Below are 23,804 nucleotides of genomic sequence, written 5' to 3' on the forward strand. Positions count from 1 at the left end.
CACATTCAAAAGGTTTTTTCTGTGTACGAAAAATATAGTATTGTGTTGATTTTATGACAGCTGATGCATTTCTGGTAGGAATTGTACCTTTACTTAACAAGGCCAGTCAGGTAAGAACAAATTCTTATTTACAATGATAGCCTACCGGGGTATAGTTGGTTAACTGCCTTGCTCAGAGGCAGAAAGACAGATTTTTACCTTGACAGCTCGGGGATTCGATCTAGCAAACTTTCGGTTACTGGCATAACGCTCTAACCACTAAGCATACAGCCGCCGGAATAGTGACAACGTCTGATCAACGTGCTAGCCGCAACGTTCTTATCACAGTCTGATTTATTAGGCAACTATGATTTATATTTTTTTATTTAAGCTTTTATCAGGCTTTTATCATACTGAGACCAAGGTCTATATTACAGTGAGCACGGAATTACATAAATTACAGGAAATACACACATCAAAATATAAATACAAAATGCAAGCAGAAAGAAAAACATGGTCATAAAAAACGAACACATGTTGTATTTATTATGGATCCCCCATATTCATCAGTAATAAGGTCTTCAATCAGCTTTCTGAATTGCCCTACAGGCATCAAAATATAACATTTAAGAAAATGTTGAAGATTGTTCCAGAAATAAGATGCAAGAAAACTAAACGCTTATTTACCTAACTCAGGAATTTCCAGAGTTAGCCATCTCTAAGACCAGGTGTGGTAACTCGCATGTCTAAAGTTGAGTAAAGATGTTAGGTACAATGGAATTGTACGGAGCCCTTTTGGAAAAGTGCTTTATAAATGAAAACATACCAATGTATCAACATATGTGACATCAAATGGCCTATTTATTGCCTTACCTCCTCACGCCATTTGCACACACTGTATATAGACTTTTTTCTATTGTGTTATTGACTGTACGTTTGTTTATTCCATGTGTGTGTTGTTGTTTGTGTCTCACTGCTTTGCTCTATCTTGGCCAGGTCGCAGTTGTAAATGAGAACTTGTTCTGGCTTACCTGGTTAAATAAAAGTGAAATTATAAAATTGAATTAAAAAAAGACAGCCAACGAACTTTCTGGTAGAGAATGCAGTGATGAGTACTAAAATTGACGCCCGTAATAAAGCACAGTGCACTACGACAAACTGTATCTTAGGGCTTTAATGAAGTGGCAGCTGTGTTCATTCATATAGAGGATGTTGCCATAGTCTAGGACCGATAGGAATGTCAACATTGACTACAGCTCAGTGTTCAACACCATAGAGCCCACAAAGCTCATCACTGAGATAAGGACCCTGGACTAAACTCCTCCCTCTGCAACTCGATCCTAGACTTCCTGAAGGGCCGCCCCCAGGTGGTAAGGGTAGGCAACAATACATCTTCCACACTGATCCTCAACACCGGGGCCCCTCAGGGGTGCGTGCTTAGTCCTCTCCTGTATTCCCTGTTCACCCACGACTGCATGGCCAGGCACAACTCCAACAGCATCATTAAGTTTGCTGACGACACAACAGTGGTAGCGCTGATCACCGACAACGATGAGACAGCCTATTGGGAGGAGGTCAGAGACCTGCCAGTGTGGTGCCAGGACAACAACCTCTCCCTCAATGTGAGCAAGACAAAGGAGATGATCGTGGACTACAGGAAAAGGAGGGCTGAACAGGCCCCCATTAACATCGACAGGGCTGTAGTGGAGCGGGTCGAGAGTTTCAAGTTCTTTGGTGTCCACATCACCAACAAACTATCATGGTCCAAACACACCAAGACAGTTGTGAAGAGGGCACAACAACACCTTTTCCCCCTCAGGAAACTGAAAAGATTTGGCATGGGTTCCCAGATCTTTGAAAAGTTCTACAGCTGCACCATCGAGAGCATCCTGACTGGTTGCATCACCGCCTGGTATGGCAACTGGCCGGCATGCGACCATAAGGCGCTATAGAGGGTAGTGCGTATGGCCAAATACATCACTGGGGTCAAGCTTCGTGCCATCCAGGACCTATGTACAAGGCATTGTCAGAGGAAGGCCCAAACATTTGTCAAAGACTCCAGTCAGAACATAGACTGTTCTCTCTGCTACCGCACGGCAACCGGCACCGGAGCCCCAAGTCTAGGTCCAAAAGGCTCTGTTGTCTACACCTATTTCTATAGAAGAAGCCCATTTAACTCATCAATATTCTTTTTAAAAGACAGTTTTTCATCTATCCAGATGCACAGATAAGCAGGGACACAATCAATGTGGACACCATCCAAAGTACATATGCTAAATCATCAGAGTTATTTTTATGTGCTCTAGAGAACAACATATACTTAGTTTTACCTGCATTCAATACTAATTTCAGGTCAATAAAGTTTTCTGTTATACAATGAAGGCAGACTGTAGGTTAGATAGAGCCTGGTCAACCGTGGGGGCAATAGCATACACAACAGTATCATCTAAATACAAGTGCAGGTTACACAAGTGGAAGTCGATATTGTTAATGTAAACAGTAAAAAGCACAGGGCCCAGAATTGACCCCTGCGGGACACCTTTCGTAATATCGAGGAAACCTTATTTAACACCATCAGTAGATACACATTGACTTCTGTCAAGTCATTTTTAAACAAGTTACATGCAGTATGAAGCCTTCCCTCCATAGCCTATTCCATATCAGCAAAAGAGAATTGGGTCTGATAGCCTCTGAGGTTTACAAAATAGATCATCTTATTGTTTATGTGTCTGGGTGTGAATCATAAAGAAAATACATTTGATCTACAAATCATAAGCCTAGTTATGGAATATGTTGTAGTTGGCTTAGATCCCATTCCCAACACAGGTCTTTCTTTATAAATATTCCTAGTGTGGATCCACAACAAAAGGACCAGCAATTGAATATATAGTACTGTACTTTGATACTGATGGTCGAATATTAGGTTAGTCTACTCGCACACATGTAGGCTGAGGCCGTCTGATGCAGCACTGCCATCACACCGACCAAAGCATAAGTGATTCTTCATGCCACAAAACTGTTTAATATCGGCGACACTACCTATCGCGTCCAATACATTGATAATGATTTTTCAGTTTGCGCACTTCATTGCGCATTTATAATTAGTGCAAACAGCGCAAATCGCCCCATATGCATTGCCCTTTGTCCCAGAAGCCACACAACAGAAGGAAAAACCCTGTGCAGTGCAAGCAGCCATCTTGGACAGGCAGTCAAGGTAGATACTTCAGCCAGGATAACCTGCAGATCTCTTCTGAAGAGCTCAAGACATTAAACCGACAATTTCCGGTAAGAATATAAACATAATATAGGAGTGTTCGTATCCACATATAGCTAACACATTTATAAAACGTTGAACCTTCTGTGTTACAATTTATAGTGACTAGCTAACAGTTAGCTACTACGCTAATATAGTTAAGTTAGCGGTTAGCTAGCCAACGAGTAAAGTGTCTACTAGCTAATGTTATCTATCTTGCGCTGTGTAATATATTACCATTCTTCACAGGCACCCGTGGTTTTGTCTAACCACTGTGGATCTAGCCAGGTGTCCGTTGTTTTTGGAACAGGCCATTGCTTAGGAGCTAACGTTAACCAACTACTGTAGTATCCGAAAGAGTAACGTTACGCTGGCTAGCTATCATTTGTTGGCCCCAACATTTCGCCTAAGTTAGTTATCAAGGCTCATGTCATGGTAACGGTATTCTTCCCTTTAGGTCGACATGACTAGCTACCTATTCGCCAATAAATGATGACACATGTATTATGGTTAGCCAGTTTAGCCTGTTTCCAGCTGGCTAGTTAGTTAGCAGGTCAATGAAGATGGCTAACGTTAAGATCGGGTCTAGTCTAGTACGTTATGGTCATATTTGGACATTTAACTGCTCAAGCTAGCAACCCACACCTCTCCGAACTTCACTGCCAGTACATTTTACAATACATTATTTTAGCGTCCCGTCTAAACAATAAACCAAGATGCTAGCTATCTAAACAGACTGTTGCCACGGTTTGTGTTGATAGCATCAGCTAGCTAACGTCGTTGGCCAGCAGATAGAGGCTTTGGGGTGTTGTATTCGTAGGTAATTAGTTTATCAACCTTTTCATCTCATGTAGCTAGCTATAGTCAGATGTGTGCTTTAACTGTCATGAGCAGTTTGCTAGATTATGCCCTCCCTCTAGCCTACATTGACACAAGCCAACTGTATTGTTCTGAAATTGTGGCGTCCATTAAAAGGTCCAACGCAGCCGTTTAATCTCAACATCAAATCATTTCTGGGTAACAATTAAGTACCTTACTGTGATTGTTTTCAATTTAAGTTGTAAAAAAGAAACAAACAATTTCTCAAGCATAAATGTTGCTAGGACTGTTTTGGAGTGGTCTAATGCAGGGTTTCCAAAACTCGGTCCTGGGGCCCCACTAGGTGCATGTTTTGGTTTTTGCCATAGCACTACAAAACTGATTGAAATAACCAACTCATCAAGCTTTGATTATTTGAATCAGCTGTTTTTGGGAGAAAAAAACTGGCCTAATGGAAGGGAAGTGTAACCTAAAAACAAGCTTTTATTGGCCAAGAGGAGGGCAAACTCTCTTTGTTATTGGTCTATTAACTTATTCTGCATGGTAGGCAGTCCAACCCAATTTCATAGTGTGGAAATATATTTAAAACACAGGAAAATTACATTTTTGACTGCATAGGCCCTTAGTTTAATAATTTATAGTACAGTAGCTCTTTAGCTCAGCCAGCTATCCAGTAATCACATAGATGACACAGCATGCATTCATATCTAGGCCTTGTCTCGGGCCAGCCCTTACTGTCAATCACTGAAATATTTATTTGATATAAGAATGAGGCTTTGATTAGGATGGAATATGAATGTATTCATGTAGATGTGTCACCTGAGATACTCCTCTCCTCTGTGTGACAAGAGCAGAGGCATTTGGTATTTTCTTGGCCTTGAATTTTACTTTGATGGAAAAAATATTCCCTTAAAATGGCAGATCACAAAGTGAAAGAAATACACTGTATGTGCATTGATTGAACCCAAGTTTCGCAATTGATTTGTCCATTCCATCTCTGCCTTTGGTAATGGTGATCACAACCCAAATGTGCTTCTGCAATTTACAGCAGGATTTTGTTTGTATGGCAGCATAGCAATATGACAATGAGTCAGAGAAAAGAAAAATAGCCCAGATGTACAGTATGTGACACCAATTATATTCGTTCAACAACAGGTAGTGGATGTGATAAGAGGTGACAGCGCTCTGTTTTATGAATCAGTGCGAGTGTATGGAGAAGTGCTGAGACTGCATTCTGGTCACATGCTCTCAATCGCACTCTCCTTGGATGTATACTTCCCCAGGGCCTCGTTCGGGAAAAGGGGATTTTTTTCTATAATTTACCCAAAGAAGGAGTAGCCCTAGAGTGTGTACAGCTCTAGTAGACCTATAGCTTTCGCCTTATGGAAAACTCACATGAGTCTGGAGGCATCACATGACAGAGGGTCATGTGAGGGGAGGCAGTCAGGCTAGCAGCAAGGCAGGCTGTGATACTAGTTCACTTCACGGTCAGTGTATCAAATCCCTTACTGGAGCTTATCCCACACGCTAACTACATGACTTCCCTTACCACCTCAACTGTCTTTCTACTTGTTTACTTCTCTACTGTACTCTCGCTGCACTTTGTTTTTCAAGCAGGCAGAGCTGGAATGGGGAGTGGGGCCATTTTGTTGTAGGCCACTTCAGGGGAGTGGCACCCAAGGGTCTCTGACCAACCCCATGCAGAGAGGATGAGGCTGAGGGGACACCTTGACCTGAAATTAACCCCCTCGGATGATTAGCACAAATTCATTCAATTCTGGAAGATGATCCTAAATATCAGTCTTCCGTGATTAGTTTACTAAATTTGGCTATTTATATCACAATGTGAGCGTCCCTAATTCACCTCTCTTTCTTCACCCGGACTGTTCTCCTTTAACACTCTCCTTCTCTTCTTCACCTTCTCCCATCTTCTCTCAAGTCAACCCACCCCAGCTCTAGCCTGAGGCATTTGTCATAGTGCTATATTGTTTAGCAGGAAAACTTGGTCATTGAACAGCAGGCCACATCATGTATTTTTCTGGTTGGCACCAGGCTCTATTGCATAGCAATTTTAATCTCCAAAATCTGGTTTAACTGCAATGCATTTATAATTGCTGTGTACTGAACCACAGACTTAAGAGAAACTTCCTAGATAGAGGGAAACATTCTCTAGAGATGATAACGGATAGCCTAGTCACAATTAATCGCAAGTTAGAAGACTTGTATGTGTAGGCTATTATTTAGGGTGATTGATTTGGAATCAGATCCCATTGTTCCCTTGTGCCTAATACTTGCATTACAGATGTCCGCGCTCAGCTATAGTGTGAGACTGAATTACTGACAAGTGAATTATTTGAATTGTTTGTGAGAACGCCCTCTCTCTTCCTGAATAGTTGATGCTCTTATGTGAAGTCAGATCATGTATTCATAAACAAGGTTGATTTCAATTTGAGACTATATTTAAGCCAAGCATCTGTTTGAATATTTTCAAATGTGCATGACTATGTGTGTCTATATTCCTGATTATCACCCATCCTTTCTTATAGACTATGGAATAGACTATATTACCATATAAGCAGCAATGGATAATAATTCAGAGAGGTGTCTGTGCTATAAATAGCAGGCAGCTTCTAACAGTGATGCTCTAGGTGTGCGTTTGAGTCTGACCGTCTCTTTATATACAGTACCAGTCAAATGTTTGGACACACCTACTCATTCAAGGGTTTTTCTTTAATTTTACTATTTTCTACATTGTAGAATAATAGCGAAGACATAAACACTGAAATAACACACATGGAATCATGTAGTAACCAAAAAAAGTGTTAAACAAATCAACATATATTTTAGATTCTTCAAAGTAGCCACCCTTTGCCTTGATGACCGCTTTGCACACTCTTGGCATTCTCTCAACCAGCGTCAATAGGAATGCTTTTCCAACATCCTTGAAGGAGTTCCCACATAGGATGAGCACTTGTTGGCTGCTTTTTCTTCACTCTCATCCAACTCATCCCAAAACATCTCAATTGGGTTGAGGTTGGGTGATTGTGGGGGCCAGGTCATCTGATGCAGCACTCCATCACTCTCCTTCTCTGTCAAATAGCCCTTACATAGCCTGGAGGTGTGTTTTGGGTCATTGTCCTTTAGAAAAACAAATGATAGTCCTACTAAGCGCAAACTAGATGGGATGGCGTTTCGCTGCAGAATTCTGTGGTAGCCATGCTGGTTAAGTCACTGACAGTATCACCAGCAAAGCACCATCACACCTCCTCCATGCTTCACGGTGGGAACCACACATGCGGAGATCATCCGTTCACCTACTCTGCGTCTCGCAAAGACACGACAGTTGGAACCAAATATCTCAAATTTGGACTCATCAGACCAAGGACAGATATCCATCAGTCTAATGTCCATTGCTCGTGTTTCTTGGCCCAAGCACGTCTCTTCTTCTTATTGGTGTCCTTAAGTGGTGGTTTCTTTGCAGCAATTCAACCATGAAGGTCGGATTCGTGCAGTCTCCTCTGAACAGTTGATGTTGAGATGTCTGTTACTTGAACTCTGTGAAGCATTTATTTGGGCTGCAATCTGAGACTGGTAACTAATTAACTTATCCTCTGCAGCAGAGGTAACTCGGGGTCTTCCTTTCCTGTGGCGGTGAGAGCCAGTTTCATCACAGCCTTTGATGGTTTTTGCTACTGCACTTGAAGAAACATTCAAAGTTCTTGAAATGTTCCGTATTGACTGACCTTCATGTCTTAAAGTAATGATGGACTGTCGTTTCTCTTTGCTTATTTGAGCTGTTCTTGCCATAATATGGACTTGGTCGTTTACCAAATAGGGCTATCTTCTGTATACCACCCCTACCTTGTCACAACGCAACTGATTGTCTCAAACGCATTAAGAAGGAAAGAAATTCCACAAATTAACTTTTAACAAGGCAGACCGGTTAATTGAAATGCATTCCAGGTGACTACCTCATGAAGCTGGTTGAGAGAATGCCAAGAGTGTGCAAAGCTGTCATCAAGGCAAAGGGTGGCTACTTTGTAGAATCTAAAATATATGTTGATTTGTTTAACAATTTTTTTGGTTACTACATGATTCCATGTGTGTTAATAGTTTTGATATCTTCACTAATCTTCTACAATGTAGAAAAAAGTGAAACAATAAAGAAACCCTTGAATGAGTAGGTGTGTCCAAACTTTTAACTGCTACTGTAGGTGTAGTTAGTTATAATTCAAATCCATTTGAATGAATGTCGCTCAGCATAAAGGCAACAGATGGGTTGTGTGAGTAGCTGGTATCTAGGGATACCAATTACTTAGGGCCTAGACCTGTGTGTTTCCGTGCAGTATCTAGCCAGACTGTTAAGCAGAATTTAAAGGTGCTACTTGTCCTCCCTTGGGTACTCTTGTGAAAGGACAGCTGCTAATGGTTCTGACAGGGCCTCTGTATAATGGACAAGGGAGACGCAAGGAAACGCTATCCCTCTTAAAACCTCTCCTCTTCTACAGCCTAATGTAATGTCTTCCTTTCATTTGAGATTAAAAGGAGCTGTGCACATATGATGCAATTTCCTGAATGTGAAGTCTAAGTCTAATGAAATCGCTTGCCTCAGTGACACAACACTGCTGGGGATGTTGGCTGCCTGTACTTGCCGTATCGATGACACAATTGGCTAGAAGCCTCATATTTATCTGAGTGTATCATAGAAAATAGCTGCTTATTTTCTATGCAGATCGATGTTGTTCTTTTTAATGATGTTCATACACGCACCTCAGTCTGCCCGGGACCATGCACCTAAGCCTTTGCTATTGTGGAGATATAGCCTTGCTCCCCCATTGGCTAAGCACAGAACAAGGCTAATGCTTACCATTCAATTTAAACCTCTCTTTTTACTCCGACATCTGTCTGAGAGTTCTCAGAGCAGTTGTTGCTCCAGGTTTGTGATGCAGAGAGGAAACCATTGAACCATTGAACATGGTGCATAATGGTGATGATCAACCAACCCAACATAAACACCCATTTGGTCCTATGCACTTGTTTTTGTTTTAGCTTCCGTTGTGTGAGATTAGGCTACATCTAGAGAAGTTCTCTATCTTCATCTTGATGAAAACGAGTGGCTAAGCGATTGTTTGATTAATGGGCCCCTCAAATTGATAACATCCGTATTGTAATTGGTGGTTATTCATCCTCTAACTAACCCCATTAGTTAATGGCTGCTGGCCTAAAGATCATAATGGAAACTTCAAATTGTAGGTGCATCACGGGATAGTAATACAGAAGAGTCTGGCTCTGCCACGTCTTGTTACAGTCCGTGGTACTGTTGTGAATAAGATGACGGCTTCTTGGAAGAACTCCCCTGACAGGCCCTGTCCATCAGAGTGTGTGATCTATGATGACCCTCCTTGTCTGATTTTTTTTTTTTTGTAGCCTACCTCCCCTTCTAGATCTCTCTTCCTCAGCTAGGCTGAGTCGTTGTCTAATCCTGGTTGGTTTCTCTTCTTACACAACCTGCCCACAGGGTGCGTCCCAATAATCTCTCCTTTCTCCTGAAGTGTACACTCATTCACTACTTCCCACAAATCTAAAAGCATTGGACTGGTGGAAGCATGGGCTAGAGGGAGTTTCCACCATGTTTCTTATACCAGAAATGTCCTTTCAAATCGGTGAAGGGAAGTGAAAAAGTGCACACTTTGGGAGGAAGGAGAGATAATTGGGACCTATCCAGTGATAGCTGGCTGAAGCTTGACTTCCTCATGCTGATTTGATAGACAGATATCAGTTGAGTTAGGCCCTGTAGATTAATGTCCGATATTGGAGTTACAAATACGTTGACTTTGTATGTGGTCAGATACATCGCTATCAGATGGTTTCAGCTCTTCCAGCTGGGTTGAGTCCTACCCATATGTTTGAGAGGTCAGTGCTCCTGGGCCTGCTGTCTAACTGAGAAATCACATGACAGGAATCCTGAGAAATTGGGAATTATTCATACTACCTAGAATAATGTTTTAGTTCTCATACAGCACACCAGCTGCTCAGTCTCTCTAGTACGGTCTGAGACATGGTGACATCATTCTCTACTGAGCATGTTGACCAATTCACAGGCCCATGCTATATGCCAGGCATGATGTTGTAGTTTAATGTTGTGGAGTGCCAGTGGTCGAGCAGCAAGATGCAATGTTTCAGTTGACTAAGTGTGTGGTCAAACCAAGCACTGTACAATTAGATGGGATAGTGAGTGATGTCGACAGACAGAATTCAATGATAATGTGTGGTTTCTGCATGATGCTCAGCTAGAGTAGATTCATAGACAGCACCCTGATTCTTTCTCTGACTCATCTTGAACCTTTCTCTCTCTTTCAGAGCCACGATGGCCACCGCACCGTACAACTACTCCTACATTTTCAAATACATCATCATCGGTAAGTGAGCCGCGAGCATGCGTGTTGACTGGATTGGAATGGAGGCCTGTTTGTTTGTGTGTACAGTGCTGTGCTGTATGTAGGTCACCCATTGGTTGCAGTTAGCACACAGCTCACTGAGATGCTACAAGCCCTGAAAGAGCACCCATCACGAGACTAGAACCGTAGCTCAGGAGTTTGTCCTGGTCAGGTCATGTGGTCAGGATTACTCCAGGTCTCAACCATGACCCCATTACAGCAGATTCCTTTTGATTCGGTATGTGGTCGCCATCTCGCAGTGCTTTAAAACGTTTTCATCAATAAATGTTTTCCCCGGAAGCTAGCCTAAGCAAAGCAAAATGGTTTGTGTTCTAATGACATACTGTACCGACAATGTGCTCGTAACGGGGTTATTAATGAACTTAAAAAAGAACGATTGCTCTCCTGTTTGATCTAAATTACCAACAGAAGCAATGAGAGTACATTAACCTTATGTATTGTTGGTGCATAGCCCTGGCCAAAATGTTCTGAGTTGAGGTGGTAGTTTTATCTTGTTGTGCATTCCACTCTTCCCCTTAGTGTATTTTCCAACCAGTTTGTCACCTCAAAATAGGGAAGTTAAATCTCCATATCTCTCCATCTCCAACTCCCTGGAGGTGGTTTACCCTGCTGCATTGAGGCTTTTAAAAACCCCACCTCAATGTCAACTTTGGACTTGTTTGACAACTGCCAAAGGCCCCGTCGTGTGCTCCTCTTGTTTGCTGTCTGTTACCCAGACATCAATGTGGTCATACAACACACACACGTCACTTTAGCTCCGTAGCTAGAGCAGACATTAGTGTATAGGCCTTAAAGGTGCAATATGCGGAAATCGCTCCGCCATTTCCTGGTTGCAAAAATTTGAGTAGTTCGCTTAATTTCAGTTTGTGACAAAACAAACAAGTATTCAGAAACATTGTACCATCTAAACCGCTGTGAAATATATTTTCAATAACTACAAATATTGTATTATTCAGCTGTTTGAAGCTGGTGTACAAAACCGACTGCAGAAGACGCAAGAATGTTAAGCCTAGAACTAGCACACATAGAACAGATCTACTGATTCTTAGACGTGCTTTCAATAAGAATGACAGATCTATGACTCACATTTCTATGTGAAATTGGTTGGGTCATCCAAAAAGTTACATATTGCAGCTTTAAAAAGTAAATAAAATGCTCTGCTCTCCCCACTCCACTAGAGGTAACCATGCAAGCTCTTAAGTCAAAGCCCTGCAGGCCTGTTCATGCTGCCTCTTCAAGTGCCCTCCATATGTGTAAAGCACACACATGGCAACCACCATAGCATTCTGTTAACAATGTCTGAGGGGGAGAGGGAAGATGCTCTTTCTGTGTTACAACCAGAGTTGTTCCTGGTCAGACCGAGTGGTCAGTGAAAACGGATCCCTTCATAGGAAAATATGAAACAAGTTGTATGTCTGTGTGTTTTTTTTGTCCTCTCCGTCTTGTATGTAATGTTAATATTTGAACATGGATCCTGACACATCTCCCTCTCTCTCTCTCTCTCTCTGTAGGGGACATGGGGGTAGGGAAGTCATGTTTGCTTCACCAGTTCACAGAGAAGAAATGTAAGTACATCCCCACTGACTCCAGACAGATACCCCCCCATCTCACACAGGCTGTAGGAATGGACTGTCTCACTGTAAATCCCCTCTGATGACTTCAGCTCATTGAGAGAGGGGGAGAGTGTGGGTGCCACTTTGAAATGTGTGTCTGCTTCATGTTATTTGTGTGTGCTTTCTCAGCTGTATTCTCAGTCACTTCACTATAACACCCAGGCTTTTGAATGCATTTTAATGGCATTATTAGCAGGCAGCAGTAAATGCAGATGCTCCTCATTCATCTATCTAGCATCGCATCCTGCATGGCCCGTAGTCTTGGGCTCGGAACAGGCAGCTGCTTTGTGAGTGCTGAATGCCAGGTTTGAAGACTTCCTCCCTGTCTCTGGTTAACATTGAAATGCAAGTGGTAAAAACCAACTGATCTGCCAGTCTGAGATGGATACTCAACCCACCTGCTCTCTCTGTTCCCTCACAATGGAAGTGATGAAGTGCGTGTATACGGTCAAGGGTGCACCTGTTTTCTCTGTGTGGTTGGATGTGTTCGTGACTGTGTGGAAAGATGCGTATGTATATGGGTGCTGTTCATAGTTCAAGTTGGTGCTAGCTGTGCCACTGGCAGGCTGTTCTGTATGGTAGGGAGAGGAGAGAGATTGTGCAGGGGAAGGAGGAGGTGTAGTAACGGTAAATGGAGTAGAGAGCAGGTTAATCACAGCAGTCTAATGACACTCCGGAGAGAAGGATGGGAGAGCGAGAAAGGGAGGCAGGCTGCGGAAGGTCTACTGAGTCAGACTTCCGTGATGGGAGATGTAGTTGGAGAAGAAGATGCGATGCAAGAGGTTTCACCTATGCGTTTCTATGGGCTTATTTTGGCCCGACACTTGTCGGCTGAAAACGTCTCCTATTGTTTGGGCGGAGACACGAGCATCTCGTCATTATGTACAGATCTCTGATGTAGTTCACTCTCCAGAGTCTCTTCATGTCTCTTGACAAAGTGACAATACTCTGTTTTTGGTATTTATTGAATTCTGTGTATAGAGGAATGTTGCCTCCTTGGATTCCTCATAGCTATACTGATGATCTATTCCTTTCCCCACCTCTCGCTCCTCCAGTCATGGCGGACTGCCCCCACACGATCGGCGTGGAGTTTGGCACGAGGATAATCGAGGTGAGCGGCCAGAAGATCAAGCTGCAGATCTGGGACACGGCGGGCCAGGAGCGCTTCAGGGCCGTCACGCGTAGTTATTACAGGGGGGCCGCGGGCGCACTCATGGTCTACGACATCACCAGGTACGCGCACACACGCCGATGTGCACGAACCTTGATGCTCCAGGTAGAAGCTGCCTGTAGGCAAAAAGCTAGGGTCAAATTACCCTTCCCCAATCCTAGCTCAAACCATACAGAAAATTAAAAAAAACTGGCCTCCGATAAGCATCTAGGGCCAACTTCATCCTACTCCCACCTAGTCCCCTCAGCTTGTTCTACAATACACAACCCACCCTGTTAGCTGTACTAGTCAGATTGCTCTCGGTCTGTAGGCCTATATGTCTGTGTGCGAGACAAAGGAAAGGAAAAGGGGCAGATGGCATAAAGTGTGCCCCTCTCTTCCTGAACAAACATGGTGTCTGCATCCTGTTGCCCTCCCCACCTTCCTCCCCCCAAACTGTGAGAATGTATCAGTGGCCATCTAAACTAACAGTGGAATGTCTGTCTCCTCTCATAGAAAGCATAGGCTCAGAGTAAAGCTTTAAGTATTGCAGTTTTTCTATATTGTAGTTTTCCCACTAATAGTAGTGTCTATGCAGCATATCATTGCCTCTGTTTTATGAATTGGGATTCGATTGCTCGTTTGTTCCCTAGCCTAATTTTAGCGTTCCATATTGACACCCGTGTCTCGGCCTGTAAGAACTGTTGTCAAAACTGAAGAATCAGTAAGCGATATCAGAAAGTTTATTCTATTAGTGAAAGGATATATATATAGATACAGACCCAGGAACATTTCTCCATTCGTCACGGCCACTCCTTTGATCCCACTTATGATGTGGCACACTCTGTTTTGTCCCGACCTGCCGCCAGGTAAACTAACTCCCACTCTTCCCTGTGTGTGTTCCACAGGAGAAGTACGTACAACCATCTCAGCAGCTGGCTGACTGATGCCAGAAATCTGACCAACCCAAATACTGTGAGTATGGTTTCACACTGCTGCTCTCTAGCTGCCTGTCAAACACACTATCTGGTTGAATGTACTACCAAGTAGTCTCCCTGTCCCCTTTCTTGCATTCTCTCATCTAATGCTCTTTGTGTCTCTGCTGTATCCCACCGCAGCACACCCAGTGTGTTTGATTGATGCCCCAGAGCCCCGTCCATCTCTAAATTGCATTTTGACTAATATGATTATGGCCAAATCACACTGCTTTCATGTACAGATTAGAATATGTGTCTAGCTTGCTTATACAACGTCAACATCCTAAACTCACTCACAGTCGGCTTGTTTGTACTCGAAGACCACAGTCTCTCGTTGGAAAATGGGACATGACTAGTGCCCAGATGCATTGGAAGTTGTATATTCATTAGAGGTCGACCGATTATGATTTTTCAACGCTGATACCGATTGATTGGAGGACCAAAAGAAGCATATTTTTAAATTTTTTATATATTTATATATATTTTTTAAAATATATATATTTTTTAATATATATATATTTGTAATAATGACAATTACAACAATACTGAATGAACAATGAACACTTTTATTTTAGCTTAATATAATACATCAATAAAATCAATTTAGTCTCAAATAAATAATGAAACATGTTAAATTTGGTTTAAATAATGCAAAAACAAAGTGTTGGAGAAGAAAGTAAAAGTGCAATGTGCCATGTAAAAAAGCTAACGTTTAAGTTCCTTGCTCAGAACATGAGAACATATGAAAGCTGGTGGTTCCTTTTAACATGAGTCTTCAATATTCCCAGGCAAGAAGCTTTAGTTTGTAGTTATTATAGGACTATTTCTCTCTATACCATTTGTATTTCATATACCTTTGACTATTGGATGTTCTAATAGGTACTTTAGTATTGCCAGCCTAATCTCGGGAGTTGATAGGCTTGAAGTCATAAACAGCGCAATACTTGAAGCATTGCGAAGAGCTGCTGGCAAACACAGGAAAGTGCTGTTTGAATGAATGCTTACGAGCCTGCTGCTGCCTACCACAGCTCAGTCATGCTGCTCTATCAAATAATAGACTTAATTATAATATAATAACACAGAAATACGAGCCTTAGGTCATTAATATGGTCAAATCCGGAAACTATAATTTCGAAAACAAAACGTTTATTCTTTCAGTGAAATACGGAACCGTTACGTATTTTATCTAACGGGTGGCATCCATAAGTCTAAATATTCCTGTTACATTGCACAACCTTCAATGTTATGTCATAATTACATAAAATTCTGGCAAATTAGTTCGCAACGAGCCAGGCGGCCCAAACTGTTGCATATACCCTGACTCTGTGTGCAATGAACGCAAGAGAAATGACACAATTTCCCTAGTTTAATATTGCCCGCTAACATGAATTTCTTTTAACTTAATATGCAGGTGAAAAAAAATATGCTTCTGTGTATTGATTTTAAGAAAGGCATTGATGTTTATGGTTAGGTACATTCGTGCAACGATTGTGCTTTTTTCGCAAATGCGCTTTTGTTAAATCATCCCGTTTGGCGAAGTTGGCTGTCTTCGTTAGGAATAAATAGTCTTCACACAGTTCGTAACGAGCCAGGCGGCCCAAACTGCTGCATATACCCAGACTCTGTTGCACAGAACGCAAGATAAGTAACACAATTTCCCTAGTTAAAATAAATTCATGTTAGCAGGCAATATTAACTAAAAATGCAGGTTTAAAAATATATACTTGTGTATTGATTTTAAGAAAGGCGTTGATGTTTATGGTTAGGTACACATTGGTGCAACGACAGTGCTTTTTTTGCGAATGCGCTTGTTAAATCACCCGTTTGGCGAAGTAGGCTGTGATTCAATGATTACATGCAACGCAGGACAAGCTAGATAAACTAGTAATATCATCAACCATGTGTAGTTAACTAGTGATTATGTTAAGATTGATTGATTTTAACGTTAGCTAGCACCTTACCTTGGCTCCTTGCTGCAGTCGCATAACAGGTAGTCAGCCTGCCACGCAGTCTCCTCATGGAGTGCAATGTAATTAGCCATGATCGGTGTCCAAAAATGCCCATTACCGATTGTTATATAAACTTGAAATCGGCCCTAATTAATCGGTCGACCTCTAATATTAATATCTGTATCTTTCATGGTGTGTAGCCGATACAGTATTGCTGAATCCATTTCTCCCACTGGTACTAAGTTCTGTAAGAGCTCTCGCTCAGTGAAGTGTGTCTGAGCTGTCTCGTATGTCGTTTTCTGCCTATAAGTGAGTGAGGATGTGAGTTTAGTGCCTGCCAGGCTGCTACTGCCACTGTGTTAATGTGTTTGGTGCCTGGAGGACTGACCGACTCATTCTGTCCTCCCACAGGTGATCATTCTCATAGGTAACAAAGCAGATCTGGAGGCCCAGAGAGATGTCACGTATGAGGAGGCCAAGCAGTTCGCTGAGGAGAACGGTGAGACAGGGAACATCCTCGGGCTCAATGAGAGGGATGATGGGAGAGGAGTAACAATCTGTCTCTCTCTATTCCACCCTATCTGAATGGCTGTGAGAATGCCCCCAGGCCCCCCCACTCTCACCAGGTGATTGGAAGGGGGAGTGTGAGGGAGACCAAGAGAGAAGAGACTCCTCCATATAGTGAGGGATGGAGAGTTTGAGAAGTAGCAACTCGTCTCTGATTGAAAGGGAGAGGTGAAAGAGAGTAAATGGCGCATACATTCAGGTACAGAGGGAGAATGCTAAAGAGATGCTAACGCATAAGTGAGGACACATTCATAGAGAGCGAGTGAGAGATGCACTATATACAGTACCATTCAAAAGTTTGGAAACACCTACTCATTCAAGGGTTTTTATTTTATTTTTACCATTTTCTACATTGTAGAATAATAGTGAAGACAAACTATGAAATAATGTAGTAACCAAAAAGGTGTTAAACGAATCAAAATATATTTTAGATTCTTCAAAGAAGCCACCCTTTGCCTTGATGACAGCTTTGCACACTCTTGGCATTCTCTCAACCAGCTTCACCTGGAATGCTTTTCCAACAGTAGTTCACACATTGAAGGAGTTCCCACATATGCTGAGCACTTGTTGGCTGCTTTTCCTTCACTGCGGTCCAACTTATCCCAAACCATCTCAATTACAGATGCACTTGAACAAGTGTTACAACTGCACTTGAAGAAACTTTGAAAGTTCTTGAAATATTCCATATTGACTGACCATTCATGTCTTAAAGTAAGGATGGACTGTTGTTTCTCTTTGCTTATTTGTACAGTTCTTGCCATAATATGGACTTGGTATTTTACCAAATAGGGCTATCTTCTGTGTACCACCCTACTTTGTCACAACACAACTGATTGGCCCAAATGCATTAAGAAGGAAAGAAATTCCACAAATTAACTTTTTTCCCCCACCTTTATTTAATCAGGTAGGCTAGTTGAGAACAAGTTCTCATTTACAACTGGGACCTGGCCAAGATAAAGCAAAGCAGTTCGACACATACAACAACACAGAGGTACACATGGAATAAACAAACATACAGTCAATAATAAAAAAGTCTACATACATTGTGTGCAAATGAGGTAAGATAAGGGAGGTAATGCAATAAATAGGCCATGGTGGCGAAGTAATTACAATATAGCAATTAAACACTGGAATGGTAGATGTGCAAGTAGAGATGCTGGGGTGCAAAGGAGCAAGACAAATACAGTATGGGGATGAGGTAGTTGGATGGGCTATTTACAGATGGGCTATGTGCAGTGATCTGTGAACTCCAGCTTCAGTGATTTTTGCAGTTCGTTCCAGTCATTGGCAGCAGAGAACTAGAAGGAAAGGCGGCCAAAGGAGGAATTGGCTTTGGGCGTGACCAGTGAGATATACCTGCTGGAGCGCGTGCTACGGGTGGGTGCTGCTATGGTGACCAGTGAGCTGAGATAAGGCGGGGCTTTACCTAGCAAAGACTTATAGATGACCTGGAGCCAGTGGCGACGAGTATGAAGCGAGGGCCAGCCAACGAGAGCGTACAGGTCGCAGTGGTGGGTAGTATATGGGGCTTTGGTGACAAAACGGATGGCACTGTGATAGACTGCATCCAATTTGTTGAGTAGAGTGTTGGAGGCTATTTTGTAAATGACATCGTCGAGGATCGGTAGGATGGTCAGTTTTACGAGGGTATGTTTGGCAGCATGAGTGAAGGATGCTTTGTTGCGAAATAGGAAGCCAAATCTAGATTTAATTTTGGATTGGAGATGTTTAATATGAGTCTGGAAGGAGAGTTTACAGTCTAACCAGACACCTAGGTATTTGTAGTCCACATATTCTAAGTCAGAACCGTCCAGAGTAGTGATGTTGGACGGGGAGGCAGGTGCGGGCAGCGATCGGTTGAAGAGCATGCATTTAGTTTTACTTGCATTTAAGAGTAGTTGGGGACCACGGAAGGAGAGTTGTATGGCATTGAAGTTCGTCTGGAGGTTAGTTAACAGTGTCCAAAGAAGGGCCAGAAGTATACAGAATGGTGTCGTCTGCATAGAGGTGGATCAGAGTATCACCAGCAGCAAGAGCAACATCATTGATGTATACAGAGAAGAGAGTCGGCCCGAAAATTGAACCCTGTGGTACCCCCATAGAGACTGCCAGAGGTCCGGACAACAGGCCATCCGATTTGACACACTGAACTCTATCAGAGAAGTAGTTGGTGAACCAGGCGAGGCAATCATATGAGAAACCAAGACTGTTGAGTCTGCCGATAAGAATGTGGTGATTGACAGAGTCGAAAGCCTTGGCCAGGTCGATGAATATGGCTGCACAGTATTGTCTCTTATCGATGGCGGTTATGATATCGTTTAGGACCTTGAGTGTGGCTGAGGCTATGACCAACTCTGAAACCAGATTGCATAGCGGAGAAGGTACGGTGGGATTCGAAATGGTCGGTAATCTGTTTAACTTGGCATTCGAAGACCTTAGAAAGGCAGGGTAGGATAGATATAGGCCTGTCGCAGTTTGGTTCTGGAGTGTCTCCCCATTTGAAGAGGAGGATGACCGCGGCTGCTTTCCAATCTTTGGGAATCTCAGACGATACGAAAGAGAGGTTGAACAGGCTAGTAATAGGGGTTGCAACAATTTCGGCAGGTCATTTTAGAGAGGGTCCAGATTGTCTAGTCCGGCTGACTTGTAGGGGTCCAGATTTTGCCGCTCTTTCAGAACATCGGCTATCTGGATTTGTGTGATGGAGAAATGGGGGAGGCTTGGGCAAGTTGCTGTGGGGGGTGCAGGGCTGTTGACCGGGGTAGGGGTAGCCAGGTGGAAAGCATGGCCAGCCGTAGAAAAATGCTTACTGAAATTCTCAATTATAGTGGATTTATCAGTGGTGACAGTGTTTCCTAACCTCAGTGCAGTGGGCAGCTGGGAGGAGGTGCTCTTATTCTCCATGGACTTTAGTGTCCCAGAATTTTTTGTTTGTTTGTGCTACAGGATGCAAATTTCTGCTTGAAAAAGCTAGCCTTCGCTTTCCAAACTGCCTGTGTATATTGGTTCCTAACTTCCCTGAAAAGTTGCATATCACGGGGGCTAACAAGGCATACCTGTTTAATTGAACTCCATTCCAGGTGACTACCTCATGAAGCTGGTTGAGAGAATGCCAAGAGTGTGCAATGCTGTCAAGTCAAAGGGTGGCTACTTTGAAGAATCTAAAATGATATGTTGATATGTTTAACACTTTTTTGGTTACAACATGATTCCGTATTGTATGTGTTATTTCATAGTTTTGATGTCATCACTATTATTCTATAACATAGTAAGAATAGAGTAAAACCCTTGAATGAGTAGGTGTGTCCAAAATTTTGACTGGTACTGTATACAAAAGTATGTGGACTACCCTTCAAATTAGTGAATTTGGCTATTTCAGCCACACCCGTTGCTGACGAGTGTATACAATTTAGTGCACAGCCATGCAATCTACATAGAAAAACATTGGCAGTAGGATGGCCTTACTGAAGAGCTCAATGGCTTTCAACATGGCACCGTCATAGGATGCCACCTTTCCAATAAGTCTGTTGGTCAAATTTCTGCCCTGCTAGAGCTGTTATTGTGAAGTGGAAACGTCTAGGAGCAACAATGTCTCAGCTGTGAAGTGGTAGGCCACACAAGCTCACAGAACGGGACAGGCCGAGTGCTGAAGCGCGTAGTGTGTAAAAATCGTCTATCCTCGATTACCACTCTCATTACCGAGTTCCAAACTGCCTCTGGAAGCAACGTCAGCACAAGAACTGTTCATCTGGAGCTTCATGAAATGGGTTTCCATGGCTAAGCAGCCGCACGCAAGCCTAAGATCACCATGTGCGATGCCAAGTGTTGGTGGTTGGAGTGGTGCAAAGCTGGAGCAGTAGAAACGTGTTCTCTGGAGTGATAAATCACACTTCACCATCTGGCAGTCCAAAGGACGAATCTGGGTTTGGCGGATGCCAGGAGAACTCTACCTGCCCCAATGCATAGTGCCAACTGTGAAGTTTGGTGGAGGAGGAATAATGGTCTGGGGCTGTTTTTCATGGTTTGAGCTAGGCCCCTTAGTTCCAGTGAAGGGAAATCTTAACGCTACAGCATACAATGACATTCTAGATGATTCTGTGCTTCCAACTTAGTCGCAACAGGTTGGGGAAGGACCTTTCCTGTTTCAGCATGACAATGCCCAAGTGCACAAAGCAAGGTCCATACAGCAATAGTTTGTTAAGATCGGCGTGGAAGAACTTGACTGACCTGCATAGGGCCCTGACCTCAACTCTATCAAACATTTTTGGGATGAATTGGAACGCTGACTGCGAGCCAGGCCTAATCGCCCAACATCTGTGCCCGACCTCACCAATGCTCTTGTGACTGAATGGAAGCAAGTCCCAACATCTAGTGGAACTCCTTCCCAGAAGAGAGGAGGCTGTTATAGCAGCAAAGGGGGGGGACAACTCCATATTAATGCCCATGATATTGGAGTGTTCAACGAGGTGTCCACATACTTTTGGTCATGTAGTGTAAGTCTAGGCAGGGGCGCAACTTTGGTTTTAGAGGTGGGGGAAACGTTTATCCAGTCGGATAAACACTCCTAACAGCCTACCCGACCGCTCGTAGGCGTCCTCATGGTCCTAAAGCACACTGTTGTCTCGTTTTGTATCACATACCAATGATAAAAGTGGGGTGACAAATGCAATTTCAGAATGTAGGGGGGGACATGTCAGTCCCCAGTGAAAGTTGCACCCGTGAGTAAGGAGGATGGTTGGGGATCTGTAATTTTCTTCTGCAGTAGTCTGACTCCATCTTGTGTACATTCCTTGTTACAGGTCTCTTATTCCTGGAAGCCAGCGCAAAAACGTAAGGCGTAGGGCACTGCCTGCTTTTACTTCACATTTGGTCTGAAATGTGCTGAAATGCTTTGTGTTCCTAACCATGTGACTGACTGTGTGTGTCCTCTGCCCAGGGGTGAGAACGTGGAGGATGCCTTCCTGGAGGCAGCTAAGAAGATCTACCAGAATATCCAGGACGGCAGTCTGGACCTGAATGCTGCAGAGTCTGGTGTCCAGCACAAGCCCTCCGCACCCCAGGGAGGCCGGCTAATAACCAACGAACCACAGCCCCAGAGGGAAGGCTGCGGCTGCTAATGACCAACGCCTCTCTCTGTTCTCCTCCTCCACCCCCCTCTCGCTCTCCTCATCCTCCCTCCATCGCCCCCACCCCACTCCACTGGGGCTGCATGAGTGTGGGGTACGGGTGGAGGGAGGGAACGAGGGATGGGCTGAATGGGAGTGTACCTCTATGAATCTGTCATTCCTCCTCCCCCACCTTTTTCACTTTGTCTTCTTCTTCACTTCTCTCTTGTTCCTTCTCTTCCTCTGCCCCATTGTGCAGCTCATCTGCCATGGAAACCCAGATCCACACACATTTAATATATATAAAGACATGGGTTACTGACACAGATAGGTAATGTTCATAACACAACCAGAATAAATGCTTTTTAAACGTTTCCTTTTATAGCGTCTACCTATACTATATACACCGATCAAGTCTCATCCACCACATCCCAAACCAAGCCTGTATAGTCGATAACCGCCATTGACATGAAGCTATCCACACACTCCCCCCGCATCAGTCCTGCATGGTTCAATGATCTAGGACTGTTTTAAACTGAAATGACATGTTTAGGATTCAAATTTTCCCTGGATGGTTAGTGAAGGGAATGATGTAATGTATGATGCAGCCCCGCTACTGCTCGCTATCGGCGGTGGCAGATGTGTGTGTGTGTTTGGTCCAGTTGTTGAACAGGGTCTAGAGCAGTCCTTAGCCAAAGCTTTCCCCCTGGTCCTTATGGTAAAGCTCTTATACTAGACAGATATTTCATACTTCTGATGGTGTCCTACAGTACACCTGTGTGGCAACACTAGTGTAGTAGAGACACTTTTAAAGCCCAGGAGACCTGGAATTCCCCAGAATCTCCTCTACATGACGTCACAGGAAAGGTTCTGGGTGTGCGTGGCCGGGGCGGGATTTATTTGACTGTTAATGACACTTCAAATAAAACTTCATCTTGTTTTTTATGGGAAGGATTCTTTCAGATCATCAGTTTCATTGCACCCCCGCCCCGCCCCATATCAATACAATCTCTGTCCTTAACAGCATTTTCTTTGTCGTTGTTTGCCTTATGATTTAATGTTAATAGTGTTTAATATTTTCTTTGCTGCTCTTGCTCTACATACTGCTATCAAATTGTTTTACTATATGGTAGTGGAGAACATGAAACTGGTTTAACAATGAGGAAAAGACTGGGGTAGAAGTTACCCTACTCCAGTCCTTTAACTATGAGGTGAGGAATTCAAACTGACCCCAGATCAACGCTAAGGGTCATCTTAGACCTGTCTGCACCATAGGTGTAGGGTTATCTCTCCAGCCTGCTCTCCCCATAGGCTTGTATAACAAGACCAAGCAGCACGCCCCATATGGGATGAGTTTGTCTGACTCTGTACCATAGAATAATTCCCCCAATTCGGCAGCTGTGTATATAGCTTATATATGTTGGTGACCATGCTACTTCGAGGATAAACAAATCATGCTGGCTTTGTAGAGATCTGTACAGTTGTGTTTGTGGGATGCTTGTATTTCGTGCTTGGGAATTCTGTAACATAGTTTCTATGAATAAATGTGTATGGACAGACTTCCTCTACTGACTAGTGATACCATCTTGTTTCTTCCCTCTGTTCAGTCTCTGGGTAGAGGGAAAGTGTTCAAACTTACTTTTTTCAAGTGTGGTTCATTTCCTCTTAACTCCTTTATTTTGGAGTTGGAGAGGAGTAAAAAACCCATGTTGTATTGGAAGGGCCTGTGCTGTCTTCATTTTGGGGAGTGGCTTTAGGGGCTAGTGATGGCTCCTTGTGCTGTCCCACCTCTGCTATCGGAGTCACTTTCTGTCCACATGAGTTAAAACGTACATGTGTATGATTAAGATGTTGACATTTTGATGACGATAACGTGCTCTAGACAGAAATACATAACCTGTTCTGCTTGCGTCATTCGTCACATTGTCCATGGA

The 23,804-nt window shown here is 43.2% G+C and overlaps 1 protein-coding gene across 1 annotated transcript; it reads left to right on the top strand.

The window, feature by feature from the left end:
* The first annotated feature begins 2,975 nt into the window (after positions 1-2,975).
* On the top strand, positions 2,976-23,438 carry LOC139552285 (ras-related protein Rab-14-like). Its single transcript, XM_071363863.1, has 8 exons — positions 2,976-3,264; positions 10,412-10,470; positions 12,021-12,074; positions 13,178-13,355; positions 14,181-14,247; positions 16,610-16,697; positions 21,565-21,595; positions 21,702-23,438. The coding sequence occupies exons 2-8, from the start codon at positions 10,419-10,421 to the stop codon at positions 21,880-21,882; spliced, it is 651 nt and encodes a 216-aa protein (XP_071219964.1). The 5' UTR covers positions 2,976-3,264; positions 10,412-10,418; the 3' UTR covers positions 21,883-23,438.
* Positions 23,439-23,804: the final 366 nt, after the last annotated feature.

This window comes from Salvelinus alpinus, chromosome 24, assembly GCF_045679555.1.
Source record: "Salvelinus alpinus chromosome 24, SLU_Salpinus.1, whole genome shotgun sequence".
NCBI lineage: Eukaryota > Metazoa > Chordata > Actinopteri > Salmoniformes > Salmonidae > Salvelinus > Salvelinus alpinus.